General features: G+C 41.2%; 1 protein-coding gene across 2 annotated transcripts in view; it reads right to left on the bottom strand.

Moving 5' to 3' along the window:
• The window catches only part of LOC127006501 (glutamate receptor ionotropic, kainate 4-like), a 52,954-nt gene that overhangs the window by 12,201 nt on the left and 20,341 nt on the right, over positions 1–20,412 (bottom strand). For both annotated transcript variants that reach the window (XM_050876442.1, XM_050876443.1), the window contains 3 exons: positions 10,173–10,250; positions 8,222–8,318; positions 7,278–7,408 (listed from right to left, as the gene is read on the bottom strand). In XM_050876442.1, coding sequence (XP_050732399.1) covers positions 7,278–7,408; positions 8,222–8,318; positions 10,173–10,250 — 306 coding nt within the window. The remainder of the gene's footprint in view (positions 1–7,277; positions 7,409–8,221; positions 8,319–10,172; positions 10,251–20,412) is intronic.

The raw sequence follows: 20,412 nt of genomic DNA, 5'->3' as shown, positions 1-20,412 counted from the left end.
TGCATGCATTTAGCAATTTCAGAAGAGCAGTCAGCGTGGAAATATCGATCGAAGATAGAACGAGAGGCAACATTGAGGCGGAAGTGAAGAGGTGAAGACTATCAGTATGAGGAGGAGAGCTGATGAGACGAAGAGCCTTTGCCTCCACTCTGTCCAGAAGAGCTGTGGAGTGGAGCCCCCACACATGAGATGCATACTCCATACGAGGGCGGACAAGGCCCTGTATATGGACAGCAACTGTGCAGGGAGAAGAACTGGCGGAGGCGGTACAGAACGCCCAGCCTCGAGGAAGCTGATTTAGTAAGAGATGAGATGAAGTTTCCAGTTGAGATTTTGAGTTAAGGATAGACCGAGGATGTTTAGTGTTGAGGAAGGTGATAGCTGGGTGTTGTCAAAGAATAGTGGATAGTTGTTGCGAAGATAGTGTCGAGTGGATACGTGGAGAAAATGTGTTTTAGAGGCGTTGAAGGACACCAGGTTCTTCTTGCCCCAATCGGAAATAATAGTAAGGTCTGAGGCTAAGCGTTCTGCAGCCTCCAGCCTTGAGTCGTTAAGTTCCTGTAGGGTGGGTCTTCTATTAAAAGAAGTTGAATAATGCAGAGTGGAATCATCGGCGTAGGAATGGATAGGACAGTTCGTTTTGGAAAGAAGATCATCAATGAACAACAGAAAAAGAGTGGGAGATAGGACAGAACCCTGTGGGACACCACTGTTAATAGATTTAGGGGAAGAACAGTGACCGTCTACCACGGCAGAAATAGAACGGTCAGAAAGGAAACTGGAGATAAAGGTACAGAGAGAAGGATAGAAACCGTAGGAGGGTAGTTTAGAAAGCAAAGATTTGTGCCAGACCCTATCAAAAGCTTTTGATATGTCCAGCGCAATAGCAAAAGTTTCACCGAAACGGCTAAGAGAGGATGACCAAGAGTCAGTTAAGAAGGCTAGGAGATCACCAGTAGAACGCCCCTTGCGGAACCCATACTGGCGATCAGATAGAAAGTCAGAAGTGGAAAGGTGCTTTTGAATCTTCCGGTTAAGGATTGATTCAAAAGCTTTAGATAGACAAGAAAGTAAAGCAATAGGACGGTAGTTTGAGGGATTGGAGCGGTCACCCTTCTTAGGTACAGGCTGTATGAAGGCATACTTCCAGCAAGAAGGAAAGGTAGATGTTGACAGGCAGAGGCGAAAGAGTTTGACCAGGCAGGGTGACAGCACGGAGGCACAGTTTTTAAGGACAATAGGAGGCACTCCATCAGGTCCATAAGCCTTCTGAGGATTGAGGCCAGAGAGGGCATAGAAAACATCATTTTGAAGAATCTTTATAACAGGCATAAAGGAGTCAGAGGGGGGATGAGTAGGAGGAATATGCCCAGAATCGTCCAGAGTGGAGTTTTAGAAATAGTTTGAGTGCAGAGTTCAGCCTTAGAGATAGATGAGACGGTAATATTGCAGTCAGGACTTAGGAGTGTAGGGAAAGATGAAGAAGTGTAGTTGGAGGAGATGTTTTCAGCTAGATGCCAGAAGTCACGGGAAGAGTTAGAGAAAGCAAGGTTTTGGCATTTTCTATTAATGAAAGAATTTTTGGTTAGTCGGAGAATAGATTTGGCACGATTTCGGGCAGAAATGTAAAGTTCATAATTAGCATTAGTTTGAAGGCTCTGGTACCTTTTGTGAGCTACCTCTATCATTGACAGCACGAGAACAAGCGTGATTAAACCAAGGCTTTTTAGCGTGAGGAGTAGAGAAAGAACGAGGAATGTATGCCTCCATTCCAGAGACAATCACCTCTGTGATGCGCTGAGCACACACAGAGGGGTCTCTACCCTGGAAGCAATAATCATTCCACGGGAATCGGAAAAGTACATCCTCAGGTCGTCCCACCGAGCTGAAGCAAATGCCAGAAGCATCGCCTTCGGTGGGTCCAGAGGGTGTACTGGAGCGATAGGACAGGATGCAGAAATAAGATTGTGATCGGAGGAGCCCAACGGAGAGAACAGTTTGACAGAATGAGCAGAAGGGTTAGAGGTAAGGAAGAGGTCTAGAATGTTGGGCCGATCTCCAAGACGGTCGGGAATACGTGTAGGGTGCTGGACCAACTGCTCTAGGTCGTTGAGGATAGCAAAGTTGTAGGCTTGTTCACCAGGATGATCAGTGAAAGAGGATGAAAGCCAAAGCAGGTGGTGAACATTGAAATCTCCTAGGATGGAGATTTCAGCGAAGGGAGAGTGGGTCAAGATGTGCTCCACTTTAGAATTCAAATAGTCAAAGAATTTTACATAGTTGGTAGAGTTAGGTGAGAGATAAACAGCACAGATGTATTTAGTAATAGAATGACAGTGAAGTCTTAACCAGACGGTGGAAAATTCAGAAGAGTCAAGGTCGTGGGCACGAGAGCAAGTGATGTCGTTGCGCACGTAGGCGCAACAACCAGCTTTGGATTGAAAATTAGGATAGAGATAGTAGGAGGGAACAGAGTAGAGATTGCTGTCAGTAGCCTCAGAAACCTGTGTTTCGGTAAGGAAGAGAAGGTAAGGTTTAGAGGAGGAGAGATGATGTTCCACAGAATGAAAATTAGAGCGAAGACCGCGAATGTTGCAGAAATTGAGAAGAAAGAGGTTCGAGGAGTTATCAAGACACCTCTCGGGTCGGCAGCCAGAAGGGGAGTCCTCCCTGGCCGAATTATGGTCCCCCCCCCCAGGCGGGGACTCCGAGGCTTGGTGTATGTGCGCCATTTTGAAATTTTAATTTTGGGAAATGTATATGTTGTTGTGTGAATGTAGTGTGTGGTGATAATAGATATAGGATCTGTTATATATAATGTTGAACTATATATATCTATATATATTATATATATACATATATATATATAGACATATACATTATATATATATATATATATATAGATATATATATATATCTATATATATCTATATATATATATATATATATATATATATATATATATATATATATATATATCTATATATATATATATATATATATATATATATATATATATATATATATATATATATATATATATATATATATATATATATATATATATATATATATATATATATATATATATATATATATATACATATATCCAGTGCTCGCCATAAGCATTGCTGCACCCCTCTCCCACGCTGCGCCAGGTAATATAAGCATTGCTGCATCCAGAGAAATTTATTGAACTCACAACTAATACTTTGTTGGCTTTCCTTGATGTCTCCTGCACTCTTCAAACGGGCCGGAAGGCTGTCTGCAAGCGCCATGAGATGCTGGGGAGCGAGTGTGTTCCAAAGGTGGTGAAGTGCAGCTTGGAGTTTGGCCACGGTTGAATAGTCGTGGCTGCGTAACTCTCGTTTTATTATCGCCCACAAATTTTCAATTGGGTTCAAATCCGGGGAATTAGCAGGCCAGTCTTCGAAGAACGGCACACAGCAGTCCCTGAGCCACTGCTTCACTGACTTAGCAGTATGGCACGGTGCACCGTCCTGCATGAAGGTGGAGGCCTGACACATCTCGAAAGACCCCGGTAGATGGTCACACAGAAGCTCGAGGTAGTTCCCCTGATTCATTGTGGTGTTCTTGGGTAACACCACGAGGCTCCCCACCCCGTGGTAGGAAAAGCATCCCCACACCATCAACGAATCAGGGAATCTGACGGCAGGAGCGGTGTAGCGGGGGTCGAGCGGGTCGCTGCCTGGGCGCCGGTACACGCGACCGTGACTGCTGGCTGTCACTGACTGTGAATCTTGAATCGTCGCTCCACAGCACGCCACGCCACTGCTCGATGATCCAGTCTTTCATCCTGTCACAAAATGCAAGCCTCTTCTCTTGCTGGGCTACAGTAACCACAGGCTTGGGCTGCGCTGCATAGCTCAGGTACTGGAGGTCGTCGTGGATGCGGCGCGATAATGTCCTCACAGCAGGGTTCCCAGTGACGGTACAAAAGTACCATTTTGATACTTTTTGTCGGTAGCGGTACATTTTTACGACATTAAGCTAAAGTGGTACGAAATTATCATTGAGGAAAAATTTGATACTTTTTTACCAATTTAGTAAGAAAAATGATACATTTTCGTCTCACCGATGCATCCAGGGAAATGTGAAAAAAAGTAAAAGCCGGTATAAATTTGTATTTACGTATATATTCTACCGCAGATCAGTGTTTCTGTGTTTTTGTGACCCGTTAAAATCATGTATCTGAGTATACAGCAGCTGATGGGGCAGAGTATACGCGTTGCCCCGGTGACGCTGAGTCGGATACAAGAGCAAGACGTGTACAGGACCGAGGAGACAAGCGGAAATTCCAACAGCGTAAGTTTTTTTTTTTTTTTAAGTACTATTAGGTAATGAAAGACATTAAACATGCTAAAATGTTACTTTCTCGTGATAGTGTGTGCATGAAGTAGCTGCAAAACTTACATAATATTGAAATAGTACTAAATAACATTTATTGCGCCATGGAATCATAGAAACGATTGAAGCGAAGCTACTCTGACATGATTTATATAACTAATATTCTTGTTGTTTTATCATATCTGCATCAGCTACATTGTCTGTGTTATCTTAATTATAAGTTTTAATCTCTCTCTCTCTCTCTCTCTCTCTCTCTCTCTCTCTCTCTCTCTCTCTCTCTCTCTCTCTCTGTTACCATACAAGTCATCATGCTGCAATAGACACTGCAGACTGTGTACACCCTACATCACTGCCAGACGTAAGAGTTAAAAAAATAATATTTAAGTAATTTCCTCACTGTAAAATATAAATTACCTAAAATTACCGGTTGATACTTTATTTGGTACTTTTTTTCAGCCATGTGGTACATTTTTACATTTTGATCATTTTTTATGGTACGTTTTAGTTTTTTCCACTGGGAACACTGCCTCACAGACACATTACTCAGCAATCTCAAGTTGTCTTCCCTGATTTTCCTGGCCGATACTCGTGGATTGCGTTCGACTTCATGGTGTACCACTCTCAGGGTTCGCAGGGAAGTTTTGCGGGTATTTCCTGGTGGTTTCTTCTTGGCGGGTATTTTGTCGCCGCTGAGTTTACCCGTACGCTTCACGTATCTTTGAACCTGGCGGACACTGACGCCCGTCTGGTCAAAGATAGCCCGTGTGGAGTGTCCAGCCTTGTGGAGAGCTGAGATGGCTGCGATGTCATCCCGTGACAAGATCTGGTAGCGCACCATTGTCCAGGAAAACAGCTAAACAGCAGAGTAACTGCAAGCCAGTCTGGGGGGGTGGCGCGGGAAGCCAGCAAAAAAGCGGACCCCAGTCAGAGTGATTGACAGGTGTTTGTCACTTCTTCCCGCCGTTGCAAGCTGCCCAACACCCAGGCTGAGATGCCAGATGTGTAATAATTCAATTTAAAGCACCCGATGCCCGCCAAGGAAAGCGCGCGCGTTTTGATCTTTCAAACGGACACCGTGGTCTCCGGCGACAATGTTTATGACGAGCATATATATATATATATATATATATATATATATATATATATATATATATATATATATATATATATATATATATATATATATATATATATATATATATATATATATATATATATATATATATATATATATATATATATATATATATATATATATATATATATATATATATATATATATATATATATATATATATATATATATATATATATATATAAACTTTAATCTCTAGTTTTCTTTCAGGACGATCTATCTCTGTTGTAGTAGATGGTCACTGTTCTATTCCTAAAAGCATCAACATTAATATTCCGCAGGGTTCTGCTCTGTCTCCCACTCTAACAAATAACAAATTGTTCTATCCACTCCTATGCTAATGACTCTACTTTGCATTACCCATCATCTTTTAACAGAACAAGATTTACGGGACTCAAATCTGGCTGCTGCATAGTTCTTGACCTCTAACCTTCCCAATATTTCTGAATTGTGAAGGAACTTTGTGTCCCTCAGTGCCTCAAAAACTCAATTTTCCCACCTGTCAACTCGCCACAGTCTTGCAATTACTTATCCCCTGTCCTTCGATAACACACAGCTGTCCCCTTCAATACTAAACATTCTCGGTTAATTCTGAACTCAAATCTAAACTGGAAACCATATATTATCTTTTGCGAAATCAGCTTCGTCGAGGTAAGGTGTTATGTATCGTGTCCATCATTTCCCCTCTCCCAGATGTTATCCATATACCAGAGCCTTGTCCACCCTCGTACGGATCATGCTTCTCATGTGTGGGGGGCCTCCACACACAGTCCTTTGATCTGGACAGAGTAGAATCAAAGGCTCTTCGTTTCATTAACTCCCCTCCTCTTACTGACAGACTTCTACCTCTTAAATTTCGCTGCGATGTTGCCTCTCTTCTATCGATATTTTCATACTGACTGCTCTTCTGAACTTATCAACTGAATGCCTCCACCCCTCCCGCGGCCCCGCTACACACGTCTTTTTACTCTAGCTCCACCCAATGCAATCTAAATCCCTTATCCAAGAGTTAGCCAGCATCTTCATTCTTCCATACCTTTCGCTGGTAAACTCTGGAACAGACTTCCTTTGTCTGTATTTCCTCCTGCCCAAGACTTGAACTCTTTCAAGAGAGGAGTATTAAGACACCTCTCCATCCGAAATTGACTCTCTCTTCTGGCCACTTATTATGTTTTCTTATGCTGGAGCAGGAGGGCCTAGCATTTATTGTTTTTGTTTTTTTCTTCTTGAGCTGCTTTCGTAACTGTTAAATAGAGAGGTAGCGCTTTTAAGGAGGGGATAGGAAGAGATTAAAGTGCAAGACCTGGCGTTGTTAGTGAGAGCAAAGGGAAGGGAAGAGATAAAAATATAAGAGATGGTGTTGTTATGGAGGGAAAATGGGAGGAAAGAGATGTATGAGGTGGGAGAGGGAAAAGGGAGGAAAAGAGAAAAGTAAAGTAGTACGAGTGTTCGATGTAGCTAAGTGGTTAAGGAAATGGGGATAAGGAGGAAGGGAAGAAAATACACGATGAAACAGGAAACTCAATAAAACAGGAAAATAGAGCATAGTTGAACATTTTTTTTAAATTTCTCATCCTAAGAAATTATCTCCATCATTACTCCCTCCCTCCTTCATCTTTCTTCAAGTCTTCCCTTCCTACTTCCCATCCTTCTAATTTCCTGTCCTTTTCCCCTTCCTTCTCATCCCTTTCTCTAAACTTCATTAATCACCTTCCCGCTACTTCCTTTTCATCTGTCCCACCGTCCCCACCTTCTTGCCTTCATTCTTACTCACCCCAGGCTGGACTCAGTGGCGTTGGCTCTGATGTACAGGTTCCTCACAAAGAAGTCGATGTTTGTGGAGAAATCGATGTCATCCTGCCGCTCTTGAGACATCGACAGACTGGCCAGGGCGACTTCTGCTTTCTGAGGGCGTTCAAAAGATAAACATTTAGTAAGAAGGTAACTATGTACACGTTTTTTTTTTTTTTTAGCAATTGCAATTTCTCTTTAGTTACCGATAATGGTGGATTTACGCTGTCGGTTTATTTTAACGTTTTGATACTTTTCTCTTCCTGCTTCCTGTCACTTCCTCCCTCCCCATTTTCCTCCCATTTTTCCTTTTCTCTTTCCCCACCTCTTTGCCGCCTCCTCATTCGTTTTTCTCCACTATCTTGCTATTTTGTTCTTCGCAATGACTTATAATAGCGATTTTGAGCGTTGGATTGTTTTCATCGTGGGAGATTATTCTAGCGGGATTTGGGAGGAAGTTTGTATAATATCTTTACAGCTTTTTTTCATTACCGGCACTGTTTGAGTTCGTGTTCATAATTTGATTAAGAACGAAGTTGAGGAGAATGTTTTTTTTTATTCATGATTGCAAGAGTACCACGGAAACAAGATACCATAAAGTTTATATAAATTCTGACATCTTTTATATACCAGAGCTTTCAGCAGTCACGCTCTGAACAATGGAAAAAAATACATTCCTTCTCCTACCAGACTACCACCACCGCCACCATAGTCGCCATATCATCAGAATTACACTTCCAGAAATAATTCCCTAAATCAACCACTAACATCAAGCTATCATCACCACTACCACCACCAAGCAATAGGCCATCACCATCACATAATCACCACCACAATCACTACCACCACCACACCGCTGGCATCATCACCATCACCTCCACCACCACCACCACCGCCGCCGCCGCCGCCACCGCCAGCACCACTCACCTGCAGAGCCACCATCCCCACGAGGCCAGAGTAGTTATCACTCCTGCCTGTCCCGAAGACCCAGTCGTCAGGATGATCAGGCAGCACCACGCGGTACCTGGGCAGGGCGAGGCGTAGATGAGGCGAAGGGGGAGTAAATGGGCAATGGTAAGGAAGAATTCATAGATCTGATAAACCTTTTCCTTTTTTTTCACTTACCCTTTCTTTCCATTCTTGCTAATTTTATCTCGTATCCCACCTTTTCTCGGCCACGATGCTCCACAGTCCTTACTTCACCCTTAGACTCTCTCAGTAAGCTCTTCTCACCCACTCCAATCCTCCTTAGGCCCATCTCCACACTGTCTCCAAGCTCGTCTCACTCAACTCTTGACCCCATGTTAAAAAAAAAAAAAAAATTCCCCACCATCACGGCCCATCCCCTCATAGGCCCTCCTCGTACCCTTACACTCTTCCTTTGCCCCTCCCCTAACGTTTTCCATTTAGGTATTTCCCACCATGTCTATCTTCGTTCCGCATCGCCAAACCATTAAAAAAATAAAACCTTTCTTTCTAGTCGTATCCCAACATATCTCGTCGCTAACAACAGAGCCGTAGCAACCGCCCTCCATACCCCCTTATCTGGGGGGCCCCGAATGACAGGGGGGCCCCCACCTATAAGACAGGAGAGAGAGAGAGAGAGAGAGAGAGAGAGAGAGAGAGAGAGAGAGAGAGAGAGAGAGATGAAAAGGCAACCCAGTTTTCAAGTTAGCTTACCATATTTATCAGCTGTATAAGAGAGGAAAAAAAATATCATCCTGAACCGAACACTGAAATTGTGTCGAGAGTTATGTTAACAACTCCAGTTACTGTTGCAAGTGCAGAGAGAAGCTTTAGTAGAATGAAAATAATAAAAAAAAATATTATACGGTCAACAGTGTCAGATGACAGGCTGTCTGCTCTAGGAATCATCTCCACTGAACATGATGTTGTTAGATCTCTTGATTGTGATGCTTTCGTTAATAAATTTGCAGACCACAAAGCTCGAAAAAAATACTTTTAATGATCGTTTTGCATTTAAATTATCATACTTTGTTAAGAGAAACATCATTTTTGTACTCTGATAGGCCTGCTTATCAGTCGTGCCCCCATGCTGTGCCCAGCTCAGCTCTACTTAAATATATAACATCATCATTCGTTGTTTTTTAATTGCTGTACTCCTTACGTTTACTGAAAAAATGTAAAACTCGGTTGTCTGTATGGGGCCCCACAGAATTTTTTTTAGGGGGGGCCTCACTACTTCTTACTACGGCCCTGGTTAACAGCCACGGTAGACTACCTTCGCAATCCATCTTTGCTCCTCTCCGACCCACATTACTAAATAACTGGGAGCATGCGCCCAGGGGCGCGTCGCTTCATTCACCTGTCGTTCATACTCCAGGCGGTCTTCCCGAGCAAGCTCCCATGCAACTGCCCTGTCCATCACAAGTCCCTCCCGGCAGGATCAGCTGACTTGCCCCAGCCATGAGTCAGGATTGTCTCGTACAGAAACAACCCTGTGAGCAAGATCGAGGTCCGGGAGGCGCACCGCGTGCCTAAATAGCCGGAGCTGGCGTTCACGGACTAAGCTGGCAACAAGCCTCGATTCAATTTCACGGAGTAGTCGCTGGTTCGACACGAAGTCATTCCAGCGATACCCCCCGATCCCACATTACAAAAAGCCTAAAATAACTCATTCCATCTATTTCCCATTATTTGCTAGATCCCTTGTACTGTTCTATCTTGTCCTACCACACGTAGTCAATCAACAGTAATATTAGTCCAACAGATACCCTCGTCATAGAACAACGGGTCTCCTGTTATCTGTTCTTCCTATGTATTCCTATGGATTCATAGCCTCAACTCGCCCCATTCGCAGCTCACCCTCTCCCCACCCTGCCAATGCCCACTCAAACCCGGCCTCACGCATACTCACGTAAAGTTCAGCTTGTTTGCCAAAGTGTTAAAGATGTCCATGAAGAACCCAATGTAGACTTCATCGTTCATCAGGTGCCTGAGGAAAAGAAGAACGCGCTGTGAGCTAAAAATGGAAGGAAATACCTACTACGTAGTAGATGATTAAAAACATCAACAATGCCCACTCCAAAATGTAACGTTTGAGGGTTAGATATATGAGGGTGAGATACTAAATGCAGATTATAAACAAAAACATTACCTAAATATAATCTTAATATAACTACCTATACATAATTTCTTGTTAGCTAAATATTTGAATGTCAAATTCTAAATACAGGAAATCTCTAAATATATGAAAAATGCGCACAGTTGTGTATACGTGTTGCGAAGCTGAAATACCAAATGCAGATCGGAAATGCAGACATTTAAAACTCCTTACAATAACGTAATACAAACACTCTCTCTCTCTCTCTCTCTCTCTCTCTCTCTCTCTCTCTCTCTCTCTCTCTCTCTCTCTCTCTCTCACACACACACACACACACACACACACACACACCGCTCTAATAGCTCAGTCTGTTAAAGCACTGTGATACCAGGCTACGCGGCCTGACAGGCAAAAGTTCGAGCCCCGCTCAGGCCGGGTTATTTCCGCTGACAAAAAAAGTGGTTACTGTTCCCCCTTGAGCAAGGGAGATGGGGTGTGTGGTGTGTGAGGTCCTGGCAGTAGGCTACCCAGAGCTTGACGATAATAAGCCTAGCTCTTGTCGGGAGAGTACTTCCTAGCGAAGACGAGTGTCCAGCTCGTGACCGGAGTGAATCACACACACACACACACACACACACACACACACACACACACCGGTAAAAGCGCTGCGGATAGCTTCGCAGCGTGGTGGCAGGCTGCGGCTCAGGCAGCTCAGGCTCGGCAGCCAGAGGTGCCAAGGAGTCAAGAGAAGCTTTTCCCATTAAGTAGGAGTGGTCCCCCCATTAGCAAGTGGGATGAGGTGTGTGGTGTGTGAGGTCCTGGCGGTGCCCCGAGATCGACGATGAGCCTTTTTCTAATCGGGAAGGTACTTGCTGGCAATTGCGAGTTCAACTCGTGATCAAGCCGTGGTGAAATACACACCATCATATTTTTCCTCTTACTTTTCCTTTTTGCTGCTGATCTAACTTTTTTCCTCTTTCTGCCTCTGCGTTAATCAAGTCACGTCGTTAGAATTTTATGTTTGACCTTTCGAGTGGTGCCAGTTGATTTATTAAACTCGTGCAACAATTTTCGAAAAACTATTTCTCAGCAAATCTTAGCAGTTACTCTAACCATCATCTTGATTATTTTTCATTACAAGCGATAAGCCAGTCATTTGCGATAAGGACCGACGGAGCGTACCCACATCTCCTACTCAAGTACAAAAAATGGTGTAATGTCACATTTCCTACACATAGTTAATCATATTTCCTACATAAAACATGAATCCAGCACTTCTATTCAAATTACAATCCGTGGGTATAGGCAGTTCGTTTTTAAGCATTTTAACTGACCTTTTGACTGGTCGTAGTCAGTTACAATTGATGGGGTTTTGAGCTCTTTTAGCCCTGTTAGGTCAGGCGTTCCCCAAGGCAGTGTATTGGATCCTGTTTTTTATCTTTTTTACTAGTGATATGTGAAATGGTATTTCATCAAAAATGATTACTTATGCGGATGATACCAGCCTCTATGTACAGTAGGCTATAGAGAGTAGTGACACACTGTCCAGTAAGTTTCGTTCAGAAAGCGACATCTGGCAACCCCTCCACGCGACATGAACATTATTATATCCTATCGAAATCATACTGTTGTGGTGATCGGTGGTCACAGGTGCACTCTACATAAGATAGATATTTATCAAAAGTGCCCGTCGCTAACGCTTAATAAATATTTTTTCTTTAGGCTCTGTCGCTACATTTTGACACGAGCTTTTAGTTTCGTTCAAATTTAGTCAAGAGCAACTCTAAGCTGTTTATCAAACCATGATACATTTAAAAATATACTGCACTTATTAGGGGAGATTGTTATGCCTTTTAACTAAAAACAAAAAATCCCTGACAGCCGAGATCTTGTTCTTTATATTTTTTTTTATACGTAATAATAGGCTATAAATGTTCACATGATGGCGTCGTCGACCGCGGGCCTTGGCTGGAGCAGCGGTATTTTTATAAAGCCCTTATGTCCGCAGGCACTGCAGTTGAGCTGTCACGTCAGTGGCTGTGGAAACGTATAATTTTTAATACCTAAAGAGAGAGAGAGAGAGAGAGAGAGAGAGAGAGAGGCTGGGTGGGGACGGGAGACATGTCAATCAGCGACAAGGGGTCAGCTAGTCAGCGACACACACACACACACACACACACACACGTATTTATCCTTAGATATAACGTAATCTTCACGGACAAATGATTTTAGATTTTTGATGATTTGAATTGTCTTTGAGGCTTTATAGTGACGGGAATTAAAGCTGCGAGTTAAACAGACCCTCAAGCCTATTTGCTGTTTGACGGTAAGGAGCATTAGTCACTGCCTGCCTCTGTGAACAACAGCATTGCACGCGGTATTTTCAAAGTTTAATAAGAAAAAGTGTTTCAGACTGTTCGTAATGTTTTACCTCGTCATCATCATCATCATCATGTAGTAGACATTCATTATCCATTTCTAAATTGAATTCATGTAATCTGGTATATTTCTAACTACATTATATTATAATATAATATAATATTATACAATATTATATTTTCACGGTCACACACACCCGGTACACACTGAAACGCGTCACTAACATCGCCAGTGAATGCGTCACCGTGGTATAGTTGCCAGATACCGCCACCAGGCTAAACATTCTGAAAACCGTGACACTACTCTCTATCGTCGACTGTACCTATATCTTCCCCCTCCAAAAAAGGAGAATTGTTGCCGAGGCTCTCCAAAAGAACATTAATAAAATCATGTACTAGTGTAATCAATAAAGGATGAAATTAAAAACGTCTAAAACCCAAAGTCTAATTATTAGTAGATCTAGGACCCACCAGCCTGCTCATTCTCCTATTATATATAATATATATTATATATTATATATCATATATATATATATATATATATATATATATATATATATATATATATATATATATATATATATATATATATATATATATATATATATATATATATATATATATATATATATATATATATATATATATATATATATATATATATATATATATATATATATATATATATATATATATATATATATATATATATATATATATATATATATATATATATATATATATATATATATATATATATATATATATATATATATATATATATATATATATATATATATATATATATATATATATATATATATATATATATATATATATATATATATATATATATATATATATATATATATATATATGTATATATATATGTATATATATATATATATACATATATATATATATATATATATATATATATATGTATGTATATATATAAGTAGGTGGCCGCACTGGGCCGTAAAGTGGATAGCGTAGGACGGACGACATTCGTCGTGTGATGGACGACGGACGCTACCACTCGGATTTTTCAGTCACCGCCGAGTGGCTTAAAACTACCCACATGCTGTCCTGAAGACCACCCATCAACCCGGACTCTAGAGGAAGCCGTCCAAGCGAATCAAGAACGAGTTCCAATGCAAGATGGCGCCACAATAAACACTCGCCTGCGCCAGAACGGGCTGGGCTGACCATCAGGCCCCCACTGGAAGAAAGCCTTGGCCCGACCATCAGGCCCCACCTGAAGATGCCTGGGCGCAACAAAAAAAATATATATATATATATATATATATATATATATATATATATATATATATATATATATATATATATATATATATATATATATATATATATATATATATATATATATATATATATATATATATATATATATATATATATATATATATATATATATATATATATATATATATATATATATATATATATATATATATATATATATATATATATATATATATATATATATATATATATATATATATATATATATATATATATATATATATATATATATATGGTGAAGAGTAGGGAAAATCAAATCAGAAAATTTATTCCTGACTAGTTTGCTTGGTACAGCTTCCTCAGGGAATGAATACACCACTGGTGTATTCATTCCTCTGAAGAAGCTGTACCAAGAAGCTAGTCAGGAATAAACTTCTGATTTGACCCTTGAATTTCCCTACTCACCTTCAATATATATATATATATATATATATATATATATATATATATATATATATATATATATATATATATATATATATATATATATATATATATATATATATATATATATATATATATATATATATATATATATATATATATATATATATATATATATATATATATATATATATATATATATATATATATATATATATATATATATATATATATATATATATATATATATATATATATATATATATATATATATATATATATATATATATATATATATATATATATATATATATATATATATATATATATATATATATATATATATATATATATATATATATATATATATATATATATATATATATATATATATATATATATATATATATATATATATATATATATATATATATATATATATATATACAGATATATATACAGAAAGTAGTGTAATGTCTAGCCTAAAGTCCACTCGATTCGGCTTGTGGCTGAACGTCTATTCGACATTTCTCCCTTTTTAAAAGAGATTCAGGTTCAAAATTTTGAGTCAAGCACGGCTTGGCTCAAACTCGCTGCTTTTGTTGATGCATGTGAACACGACTTCTATCTCTACTTCGGGTAGAATGAGGGGAGAAATTTCGAATCACACACACACACACACACACACACACATTATGACCCACAGCCATCTCGAATTTACTCTATGTTTAGGGCTAACTCAGGGTTGAAATTTTGAGTACAACAAGACTTGATTCGAACGGGGTGGCTTTTGTGGTTTGAGAAATATGACTGGAGCCCTGCAGGAATTGGTACTCGCTGTCTTTCGTGGTGTAAGCATTGTGACTGTGGCCCTCTAGGAATTGTGACATTAGATTTTTGTGTGTACATGTGCTGTATCCCTGTAGGATATAATTACTAGCAAACTGCTAAAGTTGTAGATATAACGTGTAGGAAATGTGTCATAGGAGATGGTGCGCACCCCTGACCGAACGACTCAGAGGTGGTGGCCGAGTTATCAGCGAGCGTGCGTGGTGAGCCCGTGAACCTAGGTTTTTCAAGTCATCGCCGAGTGGCGGAAGATTACCCACATGCTGCCCAGATCTTCAGTCAACCCTAACTTCAGCGACATTGTTGAAGTGGAGCACCGGGGCGCGGGATGGACCAATCAAAGTCATATATCACGGCAGCCGCTATAAATAAAATTCGCCTGCGCCACTAACGGACTGGACCCGTCCAAGAGGCCCCTCAAGACAGCCTTCCGGCGCTACAGGCAGCACCTAAAACAAAACAAACACTCAGCAGCACGGGGCTGTCATACTACGAGTGACTCCTTCTTAAACCGGAGGGACTTTCGCTACCTCAGCGTGCGGCGACTATACACAATGCTTGCTGTCTGATGGAGAAACTCACATTCGCCATTACACGTAACAATCTGGCATTTGATAGTCTCCTTCCTTTTCCTTTCCCTTAAGCAACCAACGCCCCCTCCGCCCCCCCATCAACTAACAGCCTGTCCTTTCTACATGCCTATCCCTTGACACATTCCCTTTCAAGGTCCTTCAGTGCCTGACACAATGTATTGTCTCGATTCATGCAGTTACCACAGCCTGACACATTACATAATGACAAGGCTTCGGCTCTCCTTGCTCCGACCCTTTGTCATTGTCTTCGAGAATCAATAAGCTTTAGTAAGTCATCAGAGAGGAGGGGAGAATAAGGGGATGTAGGAGTGTGAAGAATGAGTACACAGGAAGAGGTGGGAAAGAGAGCTGCTGCTGGTGGAAATAAAAGAAGAGGCGCATGAAACGGTTGAATTGTTAGTCTTCAGATAGGAGGTTTATTATTTAAGATGAAGGAGTGTGAAGGGTGGATAACTGGATATACAGGGAAAACTGTGAGGGGCAGATAGCGGAGGGAGTATTGAAAGAGGTGAGTTATATAGTGGACTAGTGAGCTTGAGAAGGAAAAAGAATGAAAAGGCTTTTGGGAAGAACAAAAGTGTCCGAAGAGGATGTTATGCATGACGTGGGTAGAGGAAAAGAGATACAGATTTGAAGGAGAAAGAAACGTGAGCCAAGAAAAAAGAAGTGAGTGCAAGAGAAGACAGCAAAGAAAAAGGGAAAAAATGTGCATATATGAGAACATTGGGAACGAAAAACAGAGGTATAAATGTGTTTAAAAATCTTATTGTATGATAATACTTAATACAACTGCATGAAAAGAAAATAAGAAAACGTATCATGTCAAGAAATGAAGTCCAAATAAAACAACAATAACGGCAAAGAAGATTTACCCAATGAACAGGCAAGGAAAAAGAAAAGAAGTCAGAGAATGTCAGAAGAAGAGAAGCTCAAACAGTAGTGATGACAGTTGACAAGGTATCATCAAGAAAGAGTCATGTGAACCTCAATACTGTGAGTGTGGGAAGGGCTCGAGAGAAGGAGTTATTAAAGAGAATGCAATATGTGAACACTAATGAACGCAGGGCTACATGTGACAGTAAAAACGCCTCCTCCCTTTCATAAACTCCTCCAGCTGTGTTCCTCGCGTCTTTAATATCTGCCTAATTGATGAGCACGAGACGAGACAACTCTAGATCTTGGTCGATAACTTTCCTTCCCGGCCAGTCCAGCAAGATGGGTGAGGTGTACTGGAGGGTAACCAACAAGTTTGGTTGTGCCGCTAAGTTCCTGCTAATAGTCAATGGCAGCGACTATGATAATGTGATTGAGATACTCATCAATATACATCCAACTAGTCTGTGGTATGAATTAAAGTACTTTGTAAATTATCCTAATCGTCAATTCCAGTGACAGTAATGTTAACTTAAGATACCCAGTTATTTACCGAGTGGTTCGTGGCTGTGTAATTTATGCTACTAAATATATATATATATATATATATATATATATATATATATATATATATATATATATATATATATATATATATATATATATATATATATATATATATATATATATATATATATATATATATATATATATATATATATATATATATATATATATATATATATCTATATATATACATATATACATAAATATATATATATATATATATATATATATATATATATATATATATATATATATATATATATATATAAAAGTTATTACTTTAATGTTTTTTTGTTTTCATCCAAAGTAGCAATATGGCAACGACTATAATTGAAATGCTGGGATACTTAGAAATGTCTTTCCCGAGTAGTTCGTGCGCATTATGGTGTAATTTTTGCTAATAATAATTATCATTATTCAGCTGCTTGTGGTTACAAATACTGGCTTAGTTTCTTAGTGGCATAAACGTGTCCAGTATGCTACTACTAACGGGGAGCATACGTCCTGTTTCACTCACCAGCCGCCTCCACGCAGTTACCCTTCCCATTCTAAGCCCCTCTTGGCAGTATCGATCAACTTGCCCCATCCATGGGTTACATGGTCTCCTCCACTCAAGGTTGTCTCGTACAGAAACAACCTAAGGAGCAGGATCGACGCCTGAGAGGCGTACCGCGTGCCCATGTAGCCGGAGTTGGCGAGCTAGTAACGGGCCTCGATTCAGTTTCATCAAATAGTTATCAAAGAGTTATGGGAAGGGCAGGCCTAATTGGATGAGTAACAAATTGCACCCAACCGCCCCGAGCTGTATCCTTCTTTCCCTCTTTCTGATTACTCCTCTCCATTGGACGCGCCAAACTGAGGACGGGTTGGTGAGCCCTTAATCCTCCCACTTGTTTGTCGTGTGTGGCGTCCCTGTAAGGCTGGGAGACGGGAGTCTTGGAGGTTGAGCGATGCCACAGTCGTGTGCTACGGCTAGCAACACACCTCTTTGGTCTCTTATTCCGGCCAAGACGGGCGGCCTCTCCTGGCTTGGTGAGGTCAATCGGCTAGTCTGCCGACTAGTCGGCCACCGCTGTGTCAGGTGGTGGCCGCGTTTACTCTCCTGCTACCCCCTGGACTTATAGGTCTAACGCTCAGCCTCCCCTTGTAGGGCTCCGTGGTGGATGGGGGCACTGGAGAGCAAACCTCCCAACATGAATTTATGGCATCTAGTATTTTTGATAGGTCTGGGCTGGGCTGGAGAGCTCCCCTGTCCTGAACACAACCACCCCCTTCTCCTATGGACCGCTGACGAGACGAGACACGAGCTTGTCGAGCCAGGTCCGGTGTTATTCTCCGGCAGGCTCTCCGTGTGGGTGCCTGGAACGTCCAGACCCTCTCGGATGATCAGCGACTAGCTACCCTATCTGTCCGCTGAACTCAGAAAACTGAGGGTGGACATAGTGGGGCTCTCTGAGACAGAGATTGGACAATGCAGAGATCAGTAGTAAGGATTACACCTACTATTGGTCAGGCCAGAGCGATGGTGCTCATTGGAAAGGAGTATCTCTAGCCATTTCTTACCGACTGCAGTCCTCTGTCGTTAACGTTACTCCTGTTGATGAGCGTATGATGTTGGTGAAGTTGAAGCACACCTTGGGCTTCATATCTCCTATTGCACTGTACGCCCTTATCGAGATAGCAGACTTGAGGAGAAAAATATGTTCTACTCCAAGCTTGATTCTATAGTTTACCAGTGCCTCCTACGCGACACATTCATTGTCTAGGATGACTTCAATGCAGTTATGGGCACAGAGAGAGATGGTTACGATTTATGTGTTGGTTCTCATGGCTCTGGCACCAGAAACGTAAACAGTTTACTCTTTCTGAATTTTGCAAAGTCCAGAAGGCTGAGGATTGCTGGTTTCTGGTTCCAGAGACGCGAACATCGCCGTTGAACTTGGTATAGCAATGCTGGCGGTGAGGTAAAGGAGATCGATCACATCCTCGTTAGTACTCGTTGGAGGATCCTCCAGAACTGAAGTGTTTTCCGGAGCTGAGTTCTTTACTACCGGTCACAGACTTGTTATTGCAAAACTGAGGATATGCATCAGGTTTAAAAAATTCTCCAGATGCAACCCCCTAGGGTTTCACCTTGAGAAACTGAGGGACCAGGCGTGCGCTCTGGAGTATGCGGTGGCAGTCTCAAATCGGATTTAAGTGCTTTGGACTTTGGAGGACCCTGGAGAGTTGTGTGATACCTTTTATCGTGAAACTCTCGAAGCTGTGGAGGAGTGCATTGGCGAGGTCCCCAGGAGTGGAGTTGCCTTGGGGAAGACACTGGAGAATACAGAGGAAAGTCGTGTTGCCAAGCTGGGTGAGGACTCGGAGCGATCCAGGACTCTGTCACGAAGGACTAGAACCCTTTTAAGGAGGGATAAGGAGAGGTACGTCATAGATCTCGGTGAGAATGTCGAGGATTGTTTGAATGCAAACGACCTTAGACCTGCCTTTCGAGCTCTGAAAAAGCTCCGCTCCAAATCCACATCTGAGATGAGTAGCCTACTAACCGATCGGCTGATGGCAGATAGTATCAGATGCGAATGGGTAGAGGGCTCGTTGAACCGTGTACTTTGGGAAGTTGTACACGTCAGAGCCCCCAAGCTGACAGCTCCCTCTGGCTGGGTTGCAGATCGCAGCTGCTGGTCCACCAATAGGCGAAACTCCGCTCTCTCTTGCGGAAGTGACGGAGGCTGAAAGAAAGTTGAAGGGTGAAAAGGCAGCCGGGATATGTAATATCAGCGCAGAGATGTTGAAAGCTTGGGGTAAAGCCATGATCAGTGGTTTGCATGCGGTTCTGTCTGCCGTGTGGCAGTCCGGTGCAATTCCTCTTGACTGGAAAAGGGGGTTTGTTGTCCCTATTTGGACAAGGAAAGGGAACCGACAGGACTGCAACATTTACCATAGTATTACACTGCTTAGTGTGCTGGGCAAGGTCCTCGGTCATATGCTGCTGATGCGAATTCGATCTCATCTGCTAAAGTTTCAGAGACCTGAGCAATCCGGGTTCACGCCCGGCAAGTCAACAATTGACCGGATCCTAGC

Source organism: Eriocheir sinensis, chromosome 33 (genome assembly GCF_024679095.1).
Source record: "Eriocheir sinensis breed Jianghai 21 chromosome 33, ASM2467909v1, whole genome shotgun sequence".
Classification (NCBI taxonomy): Eukaryota; Metazoa; Arthropoda; class Malacostraca; order Decapoda; family Varunidae; genus Eriocheir; species Eriocheir sinensis.
This window is presented reverse-complemented; position numbering and strand designations above follow the sequence as displayed.